The sequence below is a fragment of the Actinia tenebrosa genome, unplaced genomic scaffold, assembly GCF_029948245.1.
Source record: "Actinia tenebrosa isolate PJP-AT-01 unplaced genomic scaffold, QUT_ActTen_1.0 PGA_scaffold11__36_contigs__length_13525064, whole genome shotgun sequence".
Taxonomy (NCBI): domain Eukaryota; kingdom Metazoa; phylum Cnidaria; class Anthozoa; order Actiniaria; family Actiniidae; genus Actinia; species Actinia tenebrosa.
The window spans coordinates 7,247,182-7,266,355 of NW_028292571.1; the positions used below are offsets into that span (position 1 = coordinate 7,247,182).

The 19,174-nt window shown below is 35.6% G+C and overlaps 1 protein-coding gene across 4 annotated transcripts in view; it reads left to right on the plus strand.

The window, feature by feature from the left end:
* The window catches only part of LOC116299382 (uncharacterized), a 64,092-nt gene that overhangs the window by 9,930 nt on the left and 34,988 nt on the right, over positions 1-19,174 (plus strand). For all 4 annotated transcript variants that reach the window (XM_089027263.1, XM_089027262.1, XM_089027264.1 and 1 more), the window contains 7 exons: positions 7,081-7,230; positions 7,875-8,511; positions 9,328-9,466; positions 10,077-10,242; positions 11,044-11,415; positions 11,914-12,118; positions 12,647-12,836. In XM_089027263.1, the coding sequence (XP_088883389.1) occupies positions 7,081-7,230; positions 7,875-8,511; positions 9,328-9,466; positions 10,077-10,242; positions 11,044-11,415; positions 11,914-12,118; positions 12,647-12,836 (1,859 nt within the window). The remainder of the gene's footprint in view (positions 1-7,080; positions 7,231-7,874; positions 8,512-9,327; positions 9,467-10,076; positions 10,243-11,043; positions 11,416-11,913; positions 12,119-12,646; positions 12,837-19,174) is intronic.

Genomic DNA, 19,174 nt, shown 5'->3' on the forward strand with positions numbered 1-19,174 from the left:
TTTAATGATGGAGGCATCAATTTTCAACTCAAAGTTATTCTTCACTACTTCATTATATTTGTCTTTTCATTTGTTGTAACGACTTTAATTTTTTTTTAAATATCACGGGGGAAGTGAAATCACTCTCATTCGTCTTGGTGTAATGTTGGGAGTCTTAAGACTCGTTTGAATACAAACGAATTGTTTTCAATTCTAAATTCAATCAAAATATGTCAATCAAGTAGTCATAGGACACAGCGGTTTTTGAATAAGATAAGGTATTGCTACTGAAGTCCCTGTCCAACTTAGTCTCCCCCACAGCCGCTTTCAGTGTCGTCACGCAACGCTTTCTCCCCTGAGTAGCGGCTGCTTACCCGAACACAACATTCCTTTCCTATGAAAGGCAATCACGGCTTAGTTCTCTAAAACCAGGAACCATTCGCGCCATATGGAAAGCAAGATGCGTCGAAGGCTTCGAGATAGCAGCTAAGAAATTTCGCATCAAACAGTTTAATGATCATCAGAAAGACGCTATACGAAAGATTTTACAAGAAAAACAAGATTTCTTTGAAAAACTGCCTACTGGATATGGGAAATCGCTCAAAGGAATAAAATATTGGCGCTCTAGAGTATAGCCCAGCAATTTCTTTCGAGACAAGCTCGCTTGAATAACAGGAGTTCGAAGTTCTTGGCATTTCAAATAAACTGCTAACGCGACGTTAGAAGGTTGGCCATAAGATAACGCTTTAGCTAACGATTCGAGTTTACTTTTCACGACTTTTCTAACAGTGTGAACAAAACAAAATAAAACAGCTTTTCTAACAGTATCAAATTGAGCTAATCCTCGCAGTATACGCGAAGTAAATACCAGAACTGTGAGCGTTACCCAGAAGTTTACAATGAATACCCGTGGAAGTCAACGTTGTGACAGTGTCAGAATTAAAAGTTATCTAGCCTTTTTGCGATTTTCTTTAGCTTTACACTGCATTCGTTGTTTAAAATAAGTGATCTGCGCGGCTCATCTTCTTCGTTTATTCAAAATACTGTCAGACTTTATATTCGAATTCAATCTCTTAAATTTTGAGTCGTCTCGTTTAACTTCCATGAGTCTAAATAACGCTTTTTAAAAAAGTTTTCCAGCTTCTTTTTGCTTCTAATATTTTGGTACGAGCTCGATAGCAAGTACAAACTCGAATTCACTATCGGACGATTAAACAATGTCGATAGGTAAACAAAGAAAACACTTAGTTCCGTCCCCAATAATTTTTTGGGGGAGCATTAATCATTTAACAAGAACGAATTCAATTTTAATTTCCCAAAGATTTTGTCCAACTTCCACTCAATGCGTCTTAGGATTATTTCTCTAGTCTCGCGAATGTTTACAAGTTGTCAAATTCGAAACGTTTTGTTTGATTCTTGAAACACAATGACACTTATCTAATTGGTTGAACACAAACAATAGGAAAGGAATGTTGTGTTCGGGTAAGCAGCCGTTACTCAGGGGAGAAAGCGTTGCGTGACGACACTGAAAGCGGCTGTGGGGGAAACTATCCAACTATGTCTAGATGAAAATATTAGACTTTTTTGACCTCTCAGTAAACAAAAAATATTAAATTACTTATCAGAACCTAATGAGATTGCATTAATTATACTCAAATTATACTCAGTTTTTAGAAGAAAAAAAAAACGGCGAGAGTATGTTGTTATTTGAAACCGGAAAAATTCTAATCTTGTGACCTTCCATAATTACTGTTTAAAAATCCTTTTTCTTGGCTGAATTTCAAACAAACTAGCATCAATGTAAATTTTGGTTTATGTGTATCAACCAATCAATCAATAAATCAATCAATCAATCAATCAATCAATTTATTTATCCTACAAAGATGGATCAGTTAGAGGACTGGAGAGACCACCAGCTGGTATAAAAAATTATCTATGTAAAAATACAATATAAATTGAGCATACAAATATATACAAAGTTTTAAAATATCTAACTAGCATTAAATATATTAAATATATTTAGGCACTGCCTAAAAGCGGAGCTCCCGATACGCGAGTCACAGCGAGCCAGATTTGAACGAATGTGGAAGATAAAATTAAAATCCGGAAAAAAATCTTCAATTTTTTTATTCAATATTAAGATAATGTCTCCCATAATAAAAAAAACATGCACTGAAAACCAATCAAAATGCACTACATCCTTTTCTTTGCGAGAGAATACTCTCCCGATCCCACTTATATAAATTTTGTACACAACTCACCAGCAACCCCCCCCAGGGGCTAGTTTTTTTCTTGGAACATTCTTCGACAAAGTTTTCCATGGCCGACATTTTTTAAGCTTTGAATTCCTGGTTAATTTTACTTATAAAACGAAAGATAACTACAAATAATCCAATACAATATCAGGTTTAGTGAAATTTACATCGGATGTCTTTCAGTGAAATCGAAATTTTGGAGATTTACGAACTTTTATGGACAAATCAGGACTATGAAACAGACTTTAAAACTGGCGGTAAAAAAAAAGGTGAGCAAAATACATAAGCTTACTTTTATTTCTTTTACACAAATAACGATGTTTGGTTAAGCATCAACATCAAAAGTTTTATTTTTTACAAGAACCGTATTTTCATTCATAAAAGTCTTAACTATTTTTCGAGAAGCTTGAAAATATAAGCTTACTAGATTTTGAAAATTCAATTTTACCAGTTTTCATCTTGTTAACAACAAAAGTTTTTGAAAAACTAATAAGTTTACATTCATTTATACTTGACAAGAACAACTGAGGCAAAATAGAAAATAACGCAAAATGCAATGCAAATAAAAAATAAAATTTTCTTTGTCAGTAAATTTATTATTAAAAATATTTTCTTAGCTTTTGAAAGTGAAAGACAAGATTCCGCTCTTTATAACATCCATTTTGAAATCACAAGCAAATCCTGCAATCTGATTGGTTCCCTGCAGCAGTGATTTCAGCATAAATCGCACGATTTTGAGCTCTAAATTGCACGATTTTGCACATCAACTGATATGAACCAATCACAAGAGAGACATGTCATTTTCTAGCCAATTATATCAAGGAATCCATCTGAGTGTTGGACTCAACGCTTCTTGCGAAAAAAAAGGGCCACGGCTTAAAAAAATTTTTCTGAAAAACGATTTTACCGTCAAAAGTCGTAAAAAAAGACTGAAAAAGCCATAAAAAGGACTTAAAAAGACCAACTGATCACTTAAAATTGTCAAAAGCATCTTTGTAAAGTAACTGCTTAAGTAAGTTGAAGATATTACAGCGAAAAGCAGTGGGGGAAAATGCAATCGGCATCTTTTGAATGTGACTTCTTGGCGATTGATCGTGGAAAGTGGTTTCCTTTCAATCTGTAAAGCATAACAACACATCGACGAAAATAGTCATTAAAAGAAGTTTTTCTTAAGAAGAAGATTTTTGCTGAGCTACGTGACTTCTTAAGGACAACCGAAGGACTAAACAACCTTTGATTTTTGCTGTTTTCTCGGCACAAGTGCGATCTTTACATGTTGAACAGAAATCGTAAAAACACAAGCAGTGAGCATTGCCTGTATGGACAATCAGCCAGTTCATTACAACCCTTTTGGACAGGATTGTTTTGCTATTTAATGTAAGTAAACGATTCTTAATACATGTAATGCCTTTTGGTCCGATATAAATTCATTTTAGTTTTGGATTGAAAGTGTTGGTTTTCAAAATGAGAATCATTGCTCGATCAGTATAAACAAGTTCTCTTGACAGCATGTTTGAATCGACTGCTGGTAGATTGTAAGTCATATCGGTTTAACTGGAAAAAACGTCTTTTTCAAAAAAGATTTCAAAGTGGATATAATAAAGTGGTAATTGAACTTCGTGTCGTGCAATTTTGGTCTGAAATCAAACTTGCAATTACAAATCGCACTCCCGCTACGCGGTCGTGCGATTTTGTAATCGCGCGTTTGATTTCAGACCAAATTGCACTCCACTCAGTTCAATTACCATTATTTATACAATAACATATCTCACAACAACAAAAATTTAAGCTCATTTTTATAATCATGTACTAGATCTAAAAACTCAATAAACAGTTGAATATTTGGTGTGATTTTAAAACTCATTCAATGTTTATATAGATTATCTGTAGAAAGATATAAAATTATTGAGTGAAATTCAAAATGAAAGTACTCTTACCATAATAACAAAACAGATACACTTTTTTTCGCACGTTTGACATTCTAGTTCGTTGCTCGTTTGCCGGTAATTTTAGAAATGTTATTTAGCTCTAAACTTTGTCAAAAATCTCTTGGATTTGTTTAATTGTTAAATTCAAAAAGTGCTTTTTCAAATGATTATCTTATACCATGTATGAACTACGAATACTCTTACCATTAAGAACAAAACAAGTACCTTTTTCGCTCGTTCGTCACGCTAGTCCGGTAATGTTGTAGCTATGTTATCTACACTGAATAAAACAAAATAGGAACTTTCCTAACCTCTATCTTCACACTGTGGCGAATTCTTTTTTCCATGATTTCTTCAATAATTTTTTGTTTCGTTTTTACAATATTTACTAAAAAATAATAGTTAAAAAGCTAGTTAAAAAAAGTCGTCATTTTCCAAGTGACCTGTGATTTGAAAGCTCGACCAATCAGATACGCGATGTACACCTGGCGGGCGACACTTTTAGCGTTACGCACAGGGTTCCCATGCGATGACCACGAAAACTGAGTTGGATAGTTTACCATATTCTATGCCTATGGGCTCCGCTAATACTTACAAGCATTAATATTACTGATGCAGCTCTTGATAAATGTATCTATGAACAATTAAATTAATAAACAAGCTACAAACAAGTAAAAATAGGAAAAAAATAACAACAACAACAAATTAATAAAAAACTAGACGCATATCTGCGTGAACTCGGGCTTCATAGCAGAAAATCGAAAGAATCCTTCGTGAACATTGTCACCCTTTTAGATGAAGCAAAGTCTGTGCAAAATCACGCGTGCTAAAAATGTTGAGGGTGTTAGACTCCCCATAATTCATTACTTGAAACAGCGACGAGTCCTTCCTCATATCCGCCATTACTCAAGCATGTGCTCATGGCTGATTCTACGCATGCGCATAGACTTTGATTTGACGCATGCGCCTAAGGGCTTCGAGAGCGATTTTGACTGCAGAAAAAAAATAACGAAGCCCAATTTATACCTCGGGCATTTCTTCGAAAGCCCGAGTAATAAAACAAAGTTAAGATAATGAGCAGCGAAGGAACGTGATATCTAGAAAGCTTAAAATGTTCCTTTTTAAAGGAACACAAGCAGCATCACAGGAAGCCCAAACAACATCGACCGAATACTCGAGCTCCAGTTTTATCTTCTCTGTTGCTTAGGGTTGGCCTCGATTTTGTGCAGAATATTCATGTGTTCTAGTCAAGGTCCGTGGAATTACAAAGTGTTTGTTTTGTTGAAGTGGTGCATTCTTTACTTTACTGTTGGTATTTATGAATATTTAGATGCTGATTTGAGGTTAACCCCGAGTAAATGAGTCAGTAATCCTGAGGAAAACATTGGTTATATCAATAACAAAATCAATAATGGCCGACATTGCGGACTTTTAAAAATAAAAAGCATTTTGAAAATAAACATCACTGTCAGAAAGGGCATATAGAATTTTGTATTTTTGGAAAGTTTTGGTTTCTATACAGGGAATTCCAGTGAAGTTATTTGGAATCAAAACTAAAAATATTTTGTTGTGTTTAGTCAATTGGCTAGCCTTTCTCTCAAGTTTTTAAAATTTTTAATTTCTCATAGCCTCTAAAAAAATTAATATTTTTACCTCATACTTTCTTACTGTGTTTACATGATCATAATCTTCAATTTTATGTAGTGTTTAATTAGTGAAATAAAGTTTTAAAAATTATAGTAATGAAGAGTCGGCGATTATTGGATTGGATATATGTACCAGTGCTGTCTTACGGATTGCATGTGGTAAAATTTATGAGCTGAAAAACACGTAAAATTTCAAAATTAAGAAAATGAACATTACTTGATCTTATGATATTGTTACTATTGGTTTTCAGCTTATCATTTAGGCATTTATTAGGCATTTCCCCCTCATTTTTTTCCTTCCCTACCCAACAGGGGTAGATGCCGGTGAGGCAATTTTATACCACCTTCTTTTGTTCAAATATGAAGGCCAATAATCCTTCCGTTCACAAATTGTAGCGGAATCCAATATTACGGAATATAAAGGCACCATTTTCTTTGTAATCTTGCTTGTTTCTTTTGTATTTTTCGTTTGTATTTTGAATGTAACGAACCTTTAGCCTCAACGATAAAACATCCCAGGAAGGCCAGGCCGAATAACTTGGTACTAATTTTACAACACTCACTCTGATTGGTCTATTTACCATGGTGTAGCACTATAGGTAAATTGGTTGGACGTTCAATTCAAGTGCCGCGAACTCTGAAAACTAGATCGAACCATCTTGTGGGGCAAAAAATCGAATTCGAGTGATTTCGAAAATAAAGCTAGTGAACTTTTGAAACTTATTTTTTTAAATAGTTAACCTTAGGGTTACTATTGGAGAAATAAAATAAAATTTTATTTTTCACAATTTTCATAACTGATGCTCTGGCCTTTACTGGCACTCTAAGTCTTAATAAGGTTAATACGTTTGTATTTTTTCTTTCATTTTTTATATAGACCTTTTGCAAATTCGCTCGAGTGACTTTGCAAAACAATGGTTTAAACAAGTCAAGGTTGGATTTGATAAAACACAATCAATGTAAAAACATATCAACTCCAACCTCGACTTGGAACCATTATTTCGTGGTCCAAAGAATCGGAATCGGATTTGGAAGCCATGGCCTCCTTTGTAACCATGAAAACAACAAACGAGCAAGCGCCGAAGCGAGGCTTACTATTGCCATCGTGGTTTTGATTCAAATACGATCGGAGGCTTCTTGCCTTTAAAAACTTCGACACATGGTCACGGATTCATGAAAGTAAACTGATACTTAATGAATAATAATATAGGACACTCTTATGATTTTATCTTTTTATATATTTTTTTCTATTTTATTCATTCATAAAACAAGACGCTTCCTACTGCCAGAACGTTAACCAGAATTACAGAAGCAACGAAAGAGAGTCTTTTTATGGAGAAATTTATTATTTAGCGTCAGGAGTTTCTTTCAAGGGACCATGGAATCCTTCACCTCTAAAAGGAATATCATTCTATCCCCCAGGTATGTTTGTTAGTACAGGCCTATACTCACAAACTAACTTACGTCTAGGATGCTGTTCAATATTGCTCATGCATCCTAACGTTAACTGACATAGAGGGGAGCACTATGTGTCTGCAAATGCACCGTGTATCACAGCTGTGGTCGTAATTCGATGTTGATTAGTCGCTGGCTGTTATGTTCTGAGAAATGAGGCTGACAGAGCAATTGATTGACCGATGGACCGGAAAGGCTGCTTGATTGGTGGATTGATTGATTGATTTCATTTCACTTGAAATGCATAGCCCTAACACATTGCACGAGAATGTCCTCTCTATCAAATCAAATGATGAAACTCGGCATGAACACGGCGTGAACACGGTCACGCCAGGGTCACGGCACTGCCAGACCAATCACATTGCGTGAGAAAAAAAATCCCCAAATTCAAATTATAGAAAACATCACGATCGCGGTAAGGCACGCATACGGCACCGACTTTTTAAGTCATACGAAAACTTCTCTATGTAGCAACCACAATCACTTAGATGTCATCCTGTGTATACTCGCCGGGTGCACTTTACTTGAAATATACAACTGCTGGTTATTGAGATATTTTTCATTAGCCTAACATGCAACTTCATGCAGTTATATTTTCTTTTTGATTATAGATATCGGTATTACATTGGAAGAATTTCTCAATGACTACCATAAAATTCTACCGTGGATCAGCGATACTCCGGTTGACAAACGAAACCCAGAGCACGTCAAGTTCCTGCTTCATTCTGTTTTCCCTGATCTCGAGACCAAGATAGCCAGGACTGGAAGAACTGAAGACGTTCTCGATATTATTTTGATGCTTTCATGTGTTAAGCAGTGTCCTGTCGTAACGCGCTACGCTCTGCACATGATACTAGAAACATTAACAAAGACCAGCTACGATTCAGGAGGAATGTTTAATGATTTCCTTTTGAAATGTGAATTATTTCTTAGAGACTCTCTTCTCGACAAGAGTATGTTTGATCATGAAAATGCTGAGGATCAGGGCCTCAGGATTTTTGTGTACAGTCGATGTTTGATGATCCTCTATGCAAATATCGTACAAGGGACAATTGCATTAGCAAACATAGACATAAATGTTGAGCTTCTTCTCGTAAGATTAGATGACCTTGAAGAACAAATCTTCTTTGCAGAAAAGGATAAGCCTCGTTATGCCATATGCTGCATTAAAGAAACAATCGCAAGGCTTTTTTTAATCAAAAAGAAGGACGAAGAACAGAAAAACTGCATTCACATGTTTTTAATTCGGTAAGCAGTCATTGTCAGTATACTACCTATAGCTGTTATTAACTATTCCTTCCTTTCTTCCTCTCTTCCTCCCTTCCTCTCTTCCTCTCTTCCTCTCTTCCTCTCTTCCTCTCTTCCTTCCTCCGTCTAACTCAGTATCATTAGATTTTTGATTGGTCCAACTCTCCTTATTTACGGTTGTTAGGGACAGGTCAAAAAGTAGATGGGTAGGGGGGGGGGGGGGTGCATTTCACTTCCCGGTATTGTTGTCACAGTAGTTGTCATTACGTCTAAAATTAACTGTTTATTTGTTTGCTTACTTAGGAGCTCTAAAAACTGTTGGCTTCAAATATAAAATAAACAAAAAAAAATTGATTTAACTGTCCTTTTGGAGACCTAATAATATCACCTTGATCTAGTGACACAATGATTTAATTTTTACATTTCTTTTGACCTAATGTTTATGCACAAAAAAAATTTGGCCCTCCTCTTAAAACATGCACAATTCTTTCTGGCCCTCCCTTTCAGCCTGCATTAAAAATAATGACCCTCCCCCCATTTGAACCACCCTCCCCCCTCTAATTTTCAAAAGCTAAACAAATTAGATATATCATAATTTAAAACTCTGATCACAAAAAAATGATTATAAATTGTTTGATGTCCTGCGAAAATTAAATAAAATTGCCTCGTAATCCTTGTAGTACTCTTTAAAACTGTCTTGTCTTTTGTGGGAAAAGATATCTATGCCATTTGGAAAACGGCTGACAAGGTTATCGGTTCGCTATTGTCTAAGTCCGGTAGGAACTATGAAATCTAATAGAAATTGTTACCACACAGGTTAAAGAAATACAATAGTAAAGGAGAAGAAAACAAAGACCAAAGAAATTCCATTGTTAAAGATTTCCTCTCCAGAATCAAGACTTCCAAAACAGGCTGGTATGATTTTCATGCTGCAGTGTTTTGCTTGGGTTCTCAGGTAATCTAGGACATTCTTATTCTTGTCTCAATTACGTTTTAAATCAGTTTTCGTATGCTTGTGAAAAAGTCTGTGCCATTTCCTTTCCTACCACGACGGGATGTTTTCTAGCATTGTGATTGGGGATTTATTTCTCGCGCAATGGAATTGGTCTGGCAGTGCCGTGAAATTTGCGTGCCCGTGTCCACGGCGTGTGCATGTCGAGTTTCGGGAATATATATGGTATGATCAATTCCATATTTGGATTGTGGCGGAAAAGCGGCAAACGAAAAGGCCGACGTTTTATAACGAATTCGACATGAACATTTTTGAAAAAGAAAATAAAATTAAAAAAGACAAGTAAGAAACAAAAACTTTGGAAAATCGAGGAAGCTTTGGAGGAAAGAGAAGGAGAGGTTCTCTTCCCTAGTCCTTTTTCTTAAAGAGCAACACGAAAATACGAAATACGAAATGGTTGATATGGTGTCGCCACCGTGTTCGTGCCTCGCCCTGAGCTTTTCATAGTCATACGAAAACTGCTCAAAGCATGCAAGGCATGCTGCACAAATGAAAAAGTCATAGCACAATCGTATCATTATTATGTCAACTGAACTCATTTTTTAAAAACCAGATCCATAAAAAGCCAAAAAATAGAGAAATTCTAAAGTCCCTCGTTGAAAACTATGTCATCCAGAATGCTGATTGTTGCAGAAAATGGACCAGCGAGGGAGAGTGGCAAACAGGTCTTGTTCTGGGCAATGTACTGGAGGACATTCTAAATTACAACCATGACAGAAGTATGTAGTGTAAATATGTCAGTTTTGAGTCTTCAAGTTTTCCTACAGCCATTGTTTCCCAAAATAAACTCAATGCCAGGAAGACTCTTTTTTTTTTCTTTTTTTTTTTAATTTCCTTAATTTTGAAAAAGTTAAAATAATCATCAGCTGTTGCTAAATTAATAATTAATAATATTAATAATAATGAAACAGTGAAATAGCTTTTAAAGCTGCTAAAGCATGATTAAGGCTGGACCAATAGAAACAAATTTTTTGTGTGTTTGTTTGATGTTTCTTTACTGAAAGGAGAGGTTCCGCGATACTTTTTTACGTAGGTAAATGGTTGCACTATATTTTTGGGGGGATTTAGGCAACCCCATCCTCCCTCAATTATGTAATGGTCCGTCCCTTAGATATATTGATGTAGGATCTAGACATTGTCTAAGATCGATTACATATATTGATTTGCATCTCAAATCGAAAAGGTATCCTAGTAGCAAAAGTAGCATGTAGAATAAGAAATGTTGAAAGTAAAATATGAAAACTAAACTTAATGTGTTCAAAGTTGCAGGTCAAATACATATTACTACCACAAAACCAGAAAGTACAATGTAGAATGCAAAGTTCGATTTTTGGCTCCGAATGTACGCCATATGCATTGACGTCACACGAAATGCATGATATTTTACTAATATCTATATAAACGATGTTACTGAAAACTTTGTTTTCTGTATAAGCAAACAAATATATATATTTTTTGATAACGTGACGTCAAAGTGAAAAATTCCAATACAATGTATTAATATTTCTTTTACATTCTAGGCACCCGTGCACTTTCCTGTCTCTGTCTTATTTACTGCTTCAAACATTTAACAAAACGAATTTCACTTGAGAAGTTGATGGTACAACAAAGTTTGCAGCGCAGTCTTTATGGACCAAACAGAGAACTACGCCAAGTGATTTTAGATCACTTGGAACTTGGTGAAAGAAAAAGAAGAAAAAGAGGCGTTACCATGAAAAACATGAATGAGCATATCTCCATCACCCATTCGATGGATTATTTGGTTCAAAAGTACAAGAAGCAGCTTTTACCGAGTTCACAAGATTTCAAGATGAAAAACAAACTAAAAGGCTACTTTTCAGTGAGCTTTCGTGGTGAAAAGGCGTTAGTCAAAATCATAGAAGCGACCAAAGGTAATACACCCATCCCGGCTATGCTCGAGTGACCACCAAACAATGTGTAGTTTTCCCAATGGAATACAGAATGTCCTACCAACAAACTTTAATTCATAAGATACTTTAGTAGTTATCGATAAGTTTCTTAATGTACCTTTATAGAATAAATTGATTCTAAGACAGAAAATTTTCAGCAGTCCATGCTGCATCAAAAACACATTTTAGCTTATCTGACTTAGCAACAGTAACTAAGGATTTAGAACAATGAATTTAGTATCGGTGAAGTAATAACTGCTGTAACTAAACTTTGTGGACTACCATCCAGCTGATCTGAGAAAAAATAATAGCCAATCAAAATCGACAAAACTAATGTGTCATTTGACGTCGTTTTTCATTGTTTACTGAACCCGAGACTGAGAGAGAGAAACCATTTAAAAGTCCCCTCATGATTTTGACCATATTCACAAGTTAAGCTCATTTTTCAAATGATTGCAGCAAAAATTCCTTATTTTTTAGATGACTTGGTAAGAGAAAAAAGAAAAGGTCCAAGCAAAGTCCACCAACAACTTGTTATAGAAGCTTACACCCTACGACGTCTGAATTGCAAGCCACACCCTAACATACTAAGGGTGTTTGCTTACGATACGTTAGCTCAGCCGTATCACCTCATTACAGAGTTGGTGTCTGAAGGTTCTCTTTTGCAGTTTTTGCACAGTTTAAGGTATGTTTAAACAGAATCCCCAATTTAACTGTTAGCAATTCCTAAACCTAGTGAAAAACAGACCACTAAGTACTGCTTTTTCAAAAAACAAAGTAAAATGATATAAGCATTAACAGACTTTTTAGGACATACGAAGAAATTTTTTCTTATGGCGGACGCAAAATCTCAAGATAAAACATTTGAAAAAGTAAGTATGTCACTTTTCGTATTAAAAAGCGGTTTGGAAAGGATATCGAAAACACGTCAAACTTTCGAAAAATGGCAAAAAAATCGAATTCGGAAAATTTGATCGTACTAGCACTTTAACATTTGGAAATGTCTCTGCTTGCTTTTAAGTAATGGCGCCCTTATAACTGATATCAATCTCTCTCTACAGGGGACCGGTTGCAGAAGGAAAAAATTATGTGCATTCGGCATTGGTTCCCTACTGACATATCACAATATTTTGCTCAACCTCGTCCAATAGTTTACATATATTATTTGTTTTACGATACTTTTGCTGCTAACACGCTTTTTTTTGTTTAAAAGGTCTCGCCCAGAACCCATGCCAGTCCCATCAGCTTTAATAGAAATGATGTTTGGAATCATGGATGCTGTAATCTACCTCAATGAACAACATCTTGTGCATCTTGCCGTCGTGGCCGCAAAATTCTTAGTTTCCCATGACAACGTTTGTAAATTAACTGGATTCCATTATGCAAGAGAAATGATAAAACAGGTATTATTCTCACCACAACAAGCATCCATGTAGTCATAAAGGTTTTTGTAGGTTGGATTCATATTATGAAAATAAAGTTGACTTGATTAACCAATAGGCCTTTTGCAACAATACATCGGGCAGAATGGGGCGTCACATCCGGGACATTTATGAGCTCAAAAGCGCCAAATTCAAATGTTCAGCTCGATTGCTCGCGCTCATTTACAAAGAAAATAGGCCAAAATGGCCATAGTTGTCATCAAAAACGCTTATTTCTGGCATGAAGAAGCACTTAACTTAAAACGTTTTCATACGGTTTTTGTAGAACTAGAGTTCCACTTGCAAGATCCGAAAAAAATAACTTGAAAAATCGCATATCTTTGCCATTAAATGCTATCTAAAGTTTGCCTACATGAACGAACTGAAGTATGAAGATTTTTTAAAGAGCTGATGATTTAGCTCATATTTCTACAATCACTTAAGAAGTCAAAACGTTTTCATGTGGGAAATGTTTCCAGACATCGAAGGATTACCTCTGCGAAATTTCATTGACTTTCCATAAATATTTTTGCCATTAAATGGAATTTTTCGAAAACAGATAGCGAAATGCATACTGATCAGAGTGGTTTAAATCTACCGCGGCCTCCAAAAGAAACACAAGCTCCGCCTACTGGAACCACCAAGCGCATCATAATAACAAGGGACACAAAGGCTTTTAATAGCGTGTGCAAAGAGTAAAAATCACAACAAGTTATCACTCATTGAAACTTTAACTTTAACCCAAATAAAGTCGCTTTAGTTTACTTCTCGACTTCGGTTGTCAAGAAAAACACAACAAATGTTTCCTGTGATCACTCATTGAGACTTTAACTTTAACCCAAATAAAGTCGCTTTAGTTTACTTCTCGACTTCGGTTGTCAAGAAAAACACAACAAATGTTTCCTGTGATCACTAGTTGAAACTTTAACTTTAACCCAAATAAAGTCGCTTTAGTTTACTTCTCGACTTCGGTTGTCAAGAAAAACACAACAAATGTTTCCTGTGATCACTAGTTGAAACTTTAACTTTTAACCCAAATAAAGTCGCTTTAGTTTACTTCTCGACTTCGGTTGTCAAGAAAAACACAACAAATGTTTCCTGTGATCACTAGTTGAAACTTTAACTATCATTTGAATAAAGTCGCTTAAGTTTACTTCTCGACTTCGGTTGTCAAGAAAAACACAACAAATGATTCCTGTGATCACTCATGGAAATGACCCTACCCCCCGAAAAAAGGGACGCTGTGTCAAAATGAACAATAGACATGGATAGAGCACCTCTATATTAGTAAGAAGCCAAAGTTTCAGCTTATGAAATGTAACACAGGAGAAATGGTATTAAATACAAAACCGAATATTTTATAAGGATTTGTATGGGAAAATGTGCTGTAGGGCAAACTATGCCATCCAGCACATTTCCCCTTACAAATCCTTATGAAATATTCGATTTTATATTTATTGCCATTTGTACTATAGTCAACATTATAAGCTAAAACTTTGCCTTCGTACTAATGTTGAGGTGCTCTTTCGATTTCTGGTGTTCGTTTTGACACAGCGTCTCTTTCTTCGGGTGTAGGTTGTTGCAAAAGGCCTATTATCTGGTAAAAAAATGTTGCAACTGACAAGAAAACTACTGAGGCTGAAAGGTTATTTGGCGAAACAGAAGTGTAATCTAACATTCAATCATTGTTGTAAGGATCACAAAGTGTTGTCTCGATCGCTTCAAACTAGGCTGCGGGTAAAGAATCAATCAGGATATCGAGGGGCTAAGAGGTATGGACTATAATTTCTATCGATAAGAATCCGTGAAAATCATAAAATGATCATGAAGCATACAGCAGAGATTAGTAAGATCACTATAGAGCTTTGGGAACTGTGCAGTGGAAGGCTTTTACGACGTATTAGACGAGAAGCTGACGACTATTATAATATAATATTTGAGAAAACGAAACTACGGCATATTAACAAATTAAACAAGCTTATAAAACACCAAATAGCCGTTAAGCCTCCTATCAATCCAAAGTGGGTTGTTAATATGTCAAGTAGAGATCTAACCGATAGTGATCAGATAAGTCAGTTTTAACCAAAGCATTAAACTTTGCTCCTGCACCACGGAAACTAACTGTTGAGAAACTTAAGTCAGAAGTAAGAACTAAGGTAACTAATGTTTTAATTAGACGACGCAACTTTACCTGATGATAACATGACTAAAGAAGAAAAAAGATCAGTAGAGTCTCTACGTGATGATAAGAGCATCATCGTCTTGAAAGCAGATAAAGAAAATTATACAGTGGTTATGGATTGTATTGATTATGATAATAAGATCGAGGCCATGTTGAATTTTTGTCTAAATTCTACTGAAGTCAGTTTCAAGAGTAAGTAATACAAACAGATACATGGGTTCGCCTATTTCTGTATGTGTGACTGATTTAGTCATGGAGGTAGTTGATTATGAATCGACAGCGTTTTCGACAGTCGGTTGCTACACCACGTGTCTTTAAAAGATGCGTCGACGACACTGTCAGTGCATTGTCAAGAAAGATCAGATCAATGTCTTTCATGATAATTTAAACCAACAAGACCTGAATATCAGCTTTACTATGGAGAGATACTTTGAAGCGGGAATTCCGTTTTTGGATACTCTGAATAGAGTGTCTGAAGACGGTGGAATTAAGATTTCAATCTATCGCAAGAAGACGCACACAGACAAATAATGGTTATTTTTTTCCGTCTCTGTTGGTCCAAGTTCTGTTGATAAAATTAAATCTATGGCCAATGACTTCTATTTTGATCTTAATGATGAAAGCTTTGTCCCCAAACAATACCCTTTGTCTAAACAGTTTACTCTCCATACAATAGAATGTAAAGACTTTGAAGACATAGTACTGTCCATGCCTTTCAGTAAGGTCCCTGTGATTGACAAAATCCCAGTTCGTGTCATCAAAGATTGTCTTGTACCAATTCTACCTACAATCACATCTATTGCTAATGCTTCACTTAGCTCTTCTACATTCCCATCTTGTTGGAAAACAGCTGAAGTAGCACCCATACCGAAAGAAGGCGACCACGAACAAGCAAACAACAACAGACCCATTTCACTCCTACCGGTTTGTCTCAAGTTTGTTAAATGGTCGTCCACAATCAGTTTACGTCGTATTTAACATCAATAGCATTGTTATCAAAGAACCAAGGTGGGAATAAAGCGTGGCATTCGACTGAGACCTCTGTCATCAAAACAACTGATGAACTTTTGAGCGCAATGGATAAAAAGAAATTATCTGCCATTGTACTGTTGGACATGAGCAAAGCCTTTGATAGTATTAGCCACAAGATCCTGCTGACAAAGTTACAAGATGTAGGGGCTTCTCATTCACTCATCCAGTGGTTTGGTAGTTACCTTAGTGAAAGACATCAAGTCGTTAGGATCAATTCAGCAGTCTCTGAGCCTCTCCCTTTGGTCAGCGGTGTTCCCCACGGAACCATTTTGGGCCCTCTTCTTTTTATTATTTACACTAACGACCTTCCTTCTGTGTCTAAGAAATGCAACTCACAGTGTGACGTAGATGATAAGAAACTCCTCATATCTTTTCAAGTGCAAGACAAACAGTCCGCCATATTTCTAACCTGAACGAAGACCTCCTTAACGTTAGGAACTGGCGTTTTAACAACTACTTGCTCCTAAATCCAACCAAGACTAAGCTCGTGGTGTTTGGAAGTAGGCAAATGTTGCCTAGATTACAAGAGTTTACTGTATCTCTACTAGAAAAGACCTTATTCCTGTTCAAGAGGCCAAAGACCACGGTGTGACTCCCGATCCTCATTTATCATACGACGAACATATCATTAATACTAGTTCTGCATGCATGTGTCGCCTTGGACAGATTAATCGTGTTAAACATGCATTTGAAAAAAAGACTCTCTTAACTGTTATAAACACTCTAGTTTTCAGTAAATTATATTATTGTTCTAATGTTTATGTTTGGGCAAATTCATCATTGCACAACCTTCAAAAATTGCAGGCCGTCCAAAACTTTGCATGTCGAATTGTATGCGGGGCTAGGAAGTATGATCATATCATGCCTTTCTTAAAACAATTGAAATGGCTTCCAGTCGACTGCCAATTATATTATCGTAGTGCTACCTTGGCGTTTAAATGTATGAGCGGCAGTGCCCCAGAGTATCTTTCGTCGCAATTTGTTAAACGCGCAGAAATAAGCAATCGCACTACTAGAAATTTGCAAAAAAACTGAATATTCCTCTCTTCAAGACGGCCAGTGGCCAAAGAACATTTTATTATAGAACAGTAAATCTCTGGAATTCTATCAAATCGTCCCTTCAACTGTGCAGAAATGTTAATATTTTCAAACAGTCGCTTAAATCTAAGTTATTACGGGAGTTCTTAGATAATTACCTCTCCAGTTTATTAGTTTATTCATCTATATCTTCATACTTTCTACATTATTTATAGATAACTATTATTTTACTGTAAGATATTGTAATATATGTTTTTTCTTAATATTAATAATTATATTGTTATAAATTAGTAATTAGATATTTAGCTGACTTTTTAGATGTAATATATTGTCTTTGAAAAGTCATTATGGGGAAAGATAATAAAGTATGTATGTATGTATGCCATACGACAGTCATCACCTTTTGAGTCACAAAGCAGCGGCAGTCCACATCCTTCCTCATCGTAAAGAAACTCTGCTTAGTGACTAGGGTTCAAAAGAGAACGAGAAAGATCATCTCACAGAGAGTTTAACACAAAACGGCTACCCTATGAAATTTATCAAGAAATACTCAGTCATGCGTAGAAAGAACCCAGAGAACGATGAAACGGAAGATCCCAAAGGCTTTGCGGTGTTACCGTATGTTAAAGTAACTACTGAGAAGATCACTAGAATTCTTTCACGCAATAAAATCCGATGCTGCATGAAACCAGAAAGAACTCTGCGGAATGTCTTATATGTCTCAGGTCCCCCAGGAAAAGCAATTCTGCAAATTATATAAATCTTTTGTAATTTTTCGTGTTTTCGGGTTTGCGCGCGCGATTCTATTACTCGCTCGCGCAATTGTCCTAAGTTTGTTCGCGTAGTTTTTTAAATATTGTAACGTATTTGAGTTCCTCCGAGGAACTCTGTCCGTCTCGGTCGAAAGGGAAATATATATTGAATTACTTAAAGGTTGATGAGTCAACTTTATTTTCATAAGTATATAGTTTCTAGTTCAAATCAAAGTCTTAGACGGAAAGAAAATCCTAAAAAATCAACCTTATTGAACTTTCTGTATAAATTGATAGTAATGTATAAATGGTATATTAGATGCGAACATAAAAAGTACCTTTTTCCGTTCCAGAGGGGGGGTGGGGGGGGAGGGGACTTATGCAATATGGCTTCCATTAACTAAGTAACAGCTAAATTATAAGCAATCAAAAACATCAAAAATTGCAAAGAACTGTATGTTTATGTAAGAGTTAATTACCCAGAACGGAGGCTATAAGCCATATACATCCCGCATAGCCATATATTGACCTCGCATTTATAATGAGGGTTATAACAAAAATAAAGCCTTGTGAACAACAAAGAAAACCGTGTCAATTGAGAAATAATAGGGGCAAGCGTCCCCAGTAATTATACACATTTCTTTGTAATTTTTCAAAATGTTTTGGAGGCTGCTACACAAAAGGTATAAATCCCAAAATATTGAGTTTCCAGAAATCTACAGATTTCTTTATACTTTTTCTTGTTATGGCGTTTATTTTTTTACTAGGTTAAAGTAATTTTTTTCAATAAGAGCAATAATGGCAAAAAGCGCCAAAAACTAGACCTTCGTATGAGTTTCGATCCTAGTTTTCGTTTTCGGTTAACACTCAAAACCTTTTTAAACAGTTAGAAAATGATGTACTATGATAAAATGCCTGTTTGAAGCTGTATTTTCAATCGTAAAAAGATTTTGTGTTGCATTTGTGTTAGAATGTAATTTTGTCAGTTTTTTTTTATAGAAAATATATGGAAAATAAACAAATGAAGGCCTAAACATCATTTTCGATTCAAATTTTTGTTTTGGGTTAACACTTTATTCAATTTCATCGGTCATCTCCACTTCCAAACAAGTTAAACTTTCTGAATAACAAGATTTTAGCCTTGTACAACAGCCTTTCTTCAAGAAAATAGTTTTTGGCCGCTCGAATACGAAAATAATTCTCTCTTAATTCGTTTCGAGTCCTCAACTCGTTTCTAAAGTGGCCAATTTACGTGTAATCTCTTTTTTGGAGTCCTTCATTTGCTGGAAATGTCTTTCCTTCGATCGGAAAAGTAC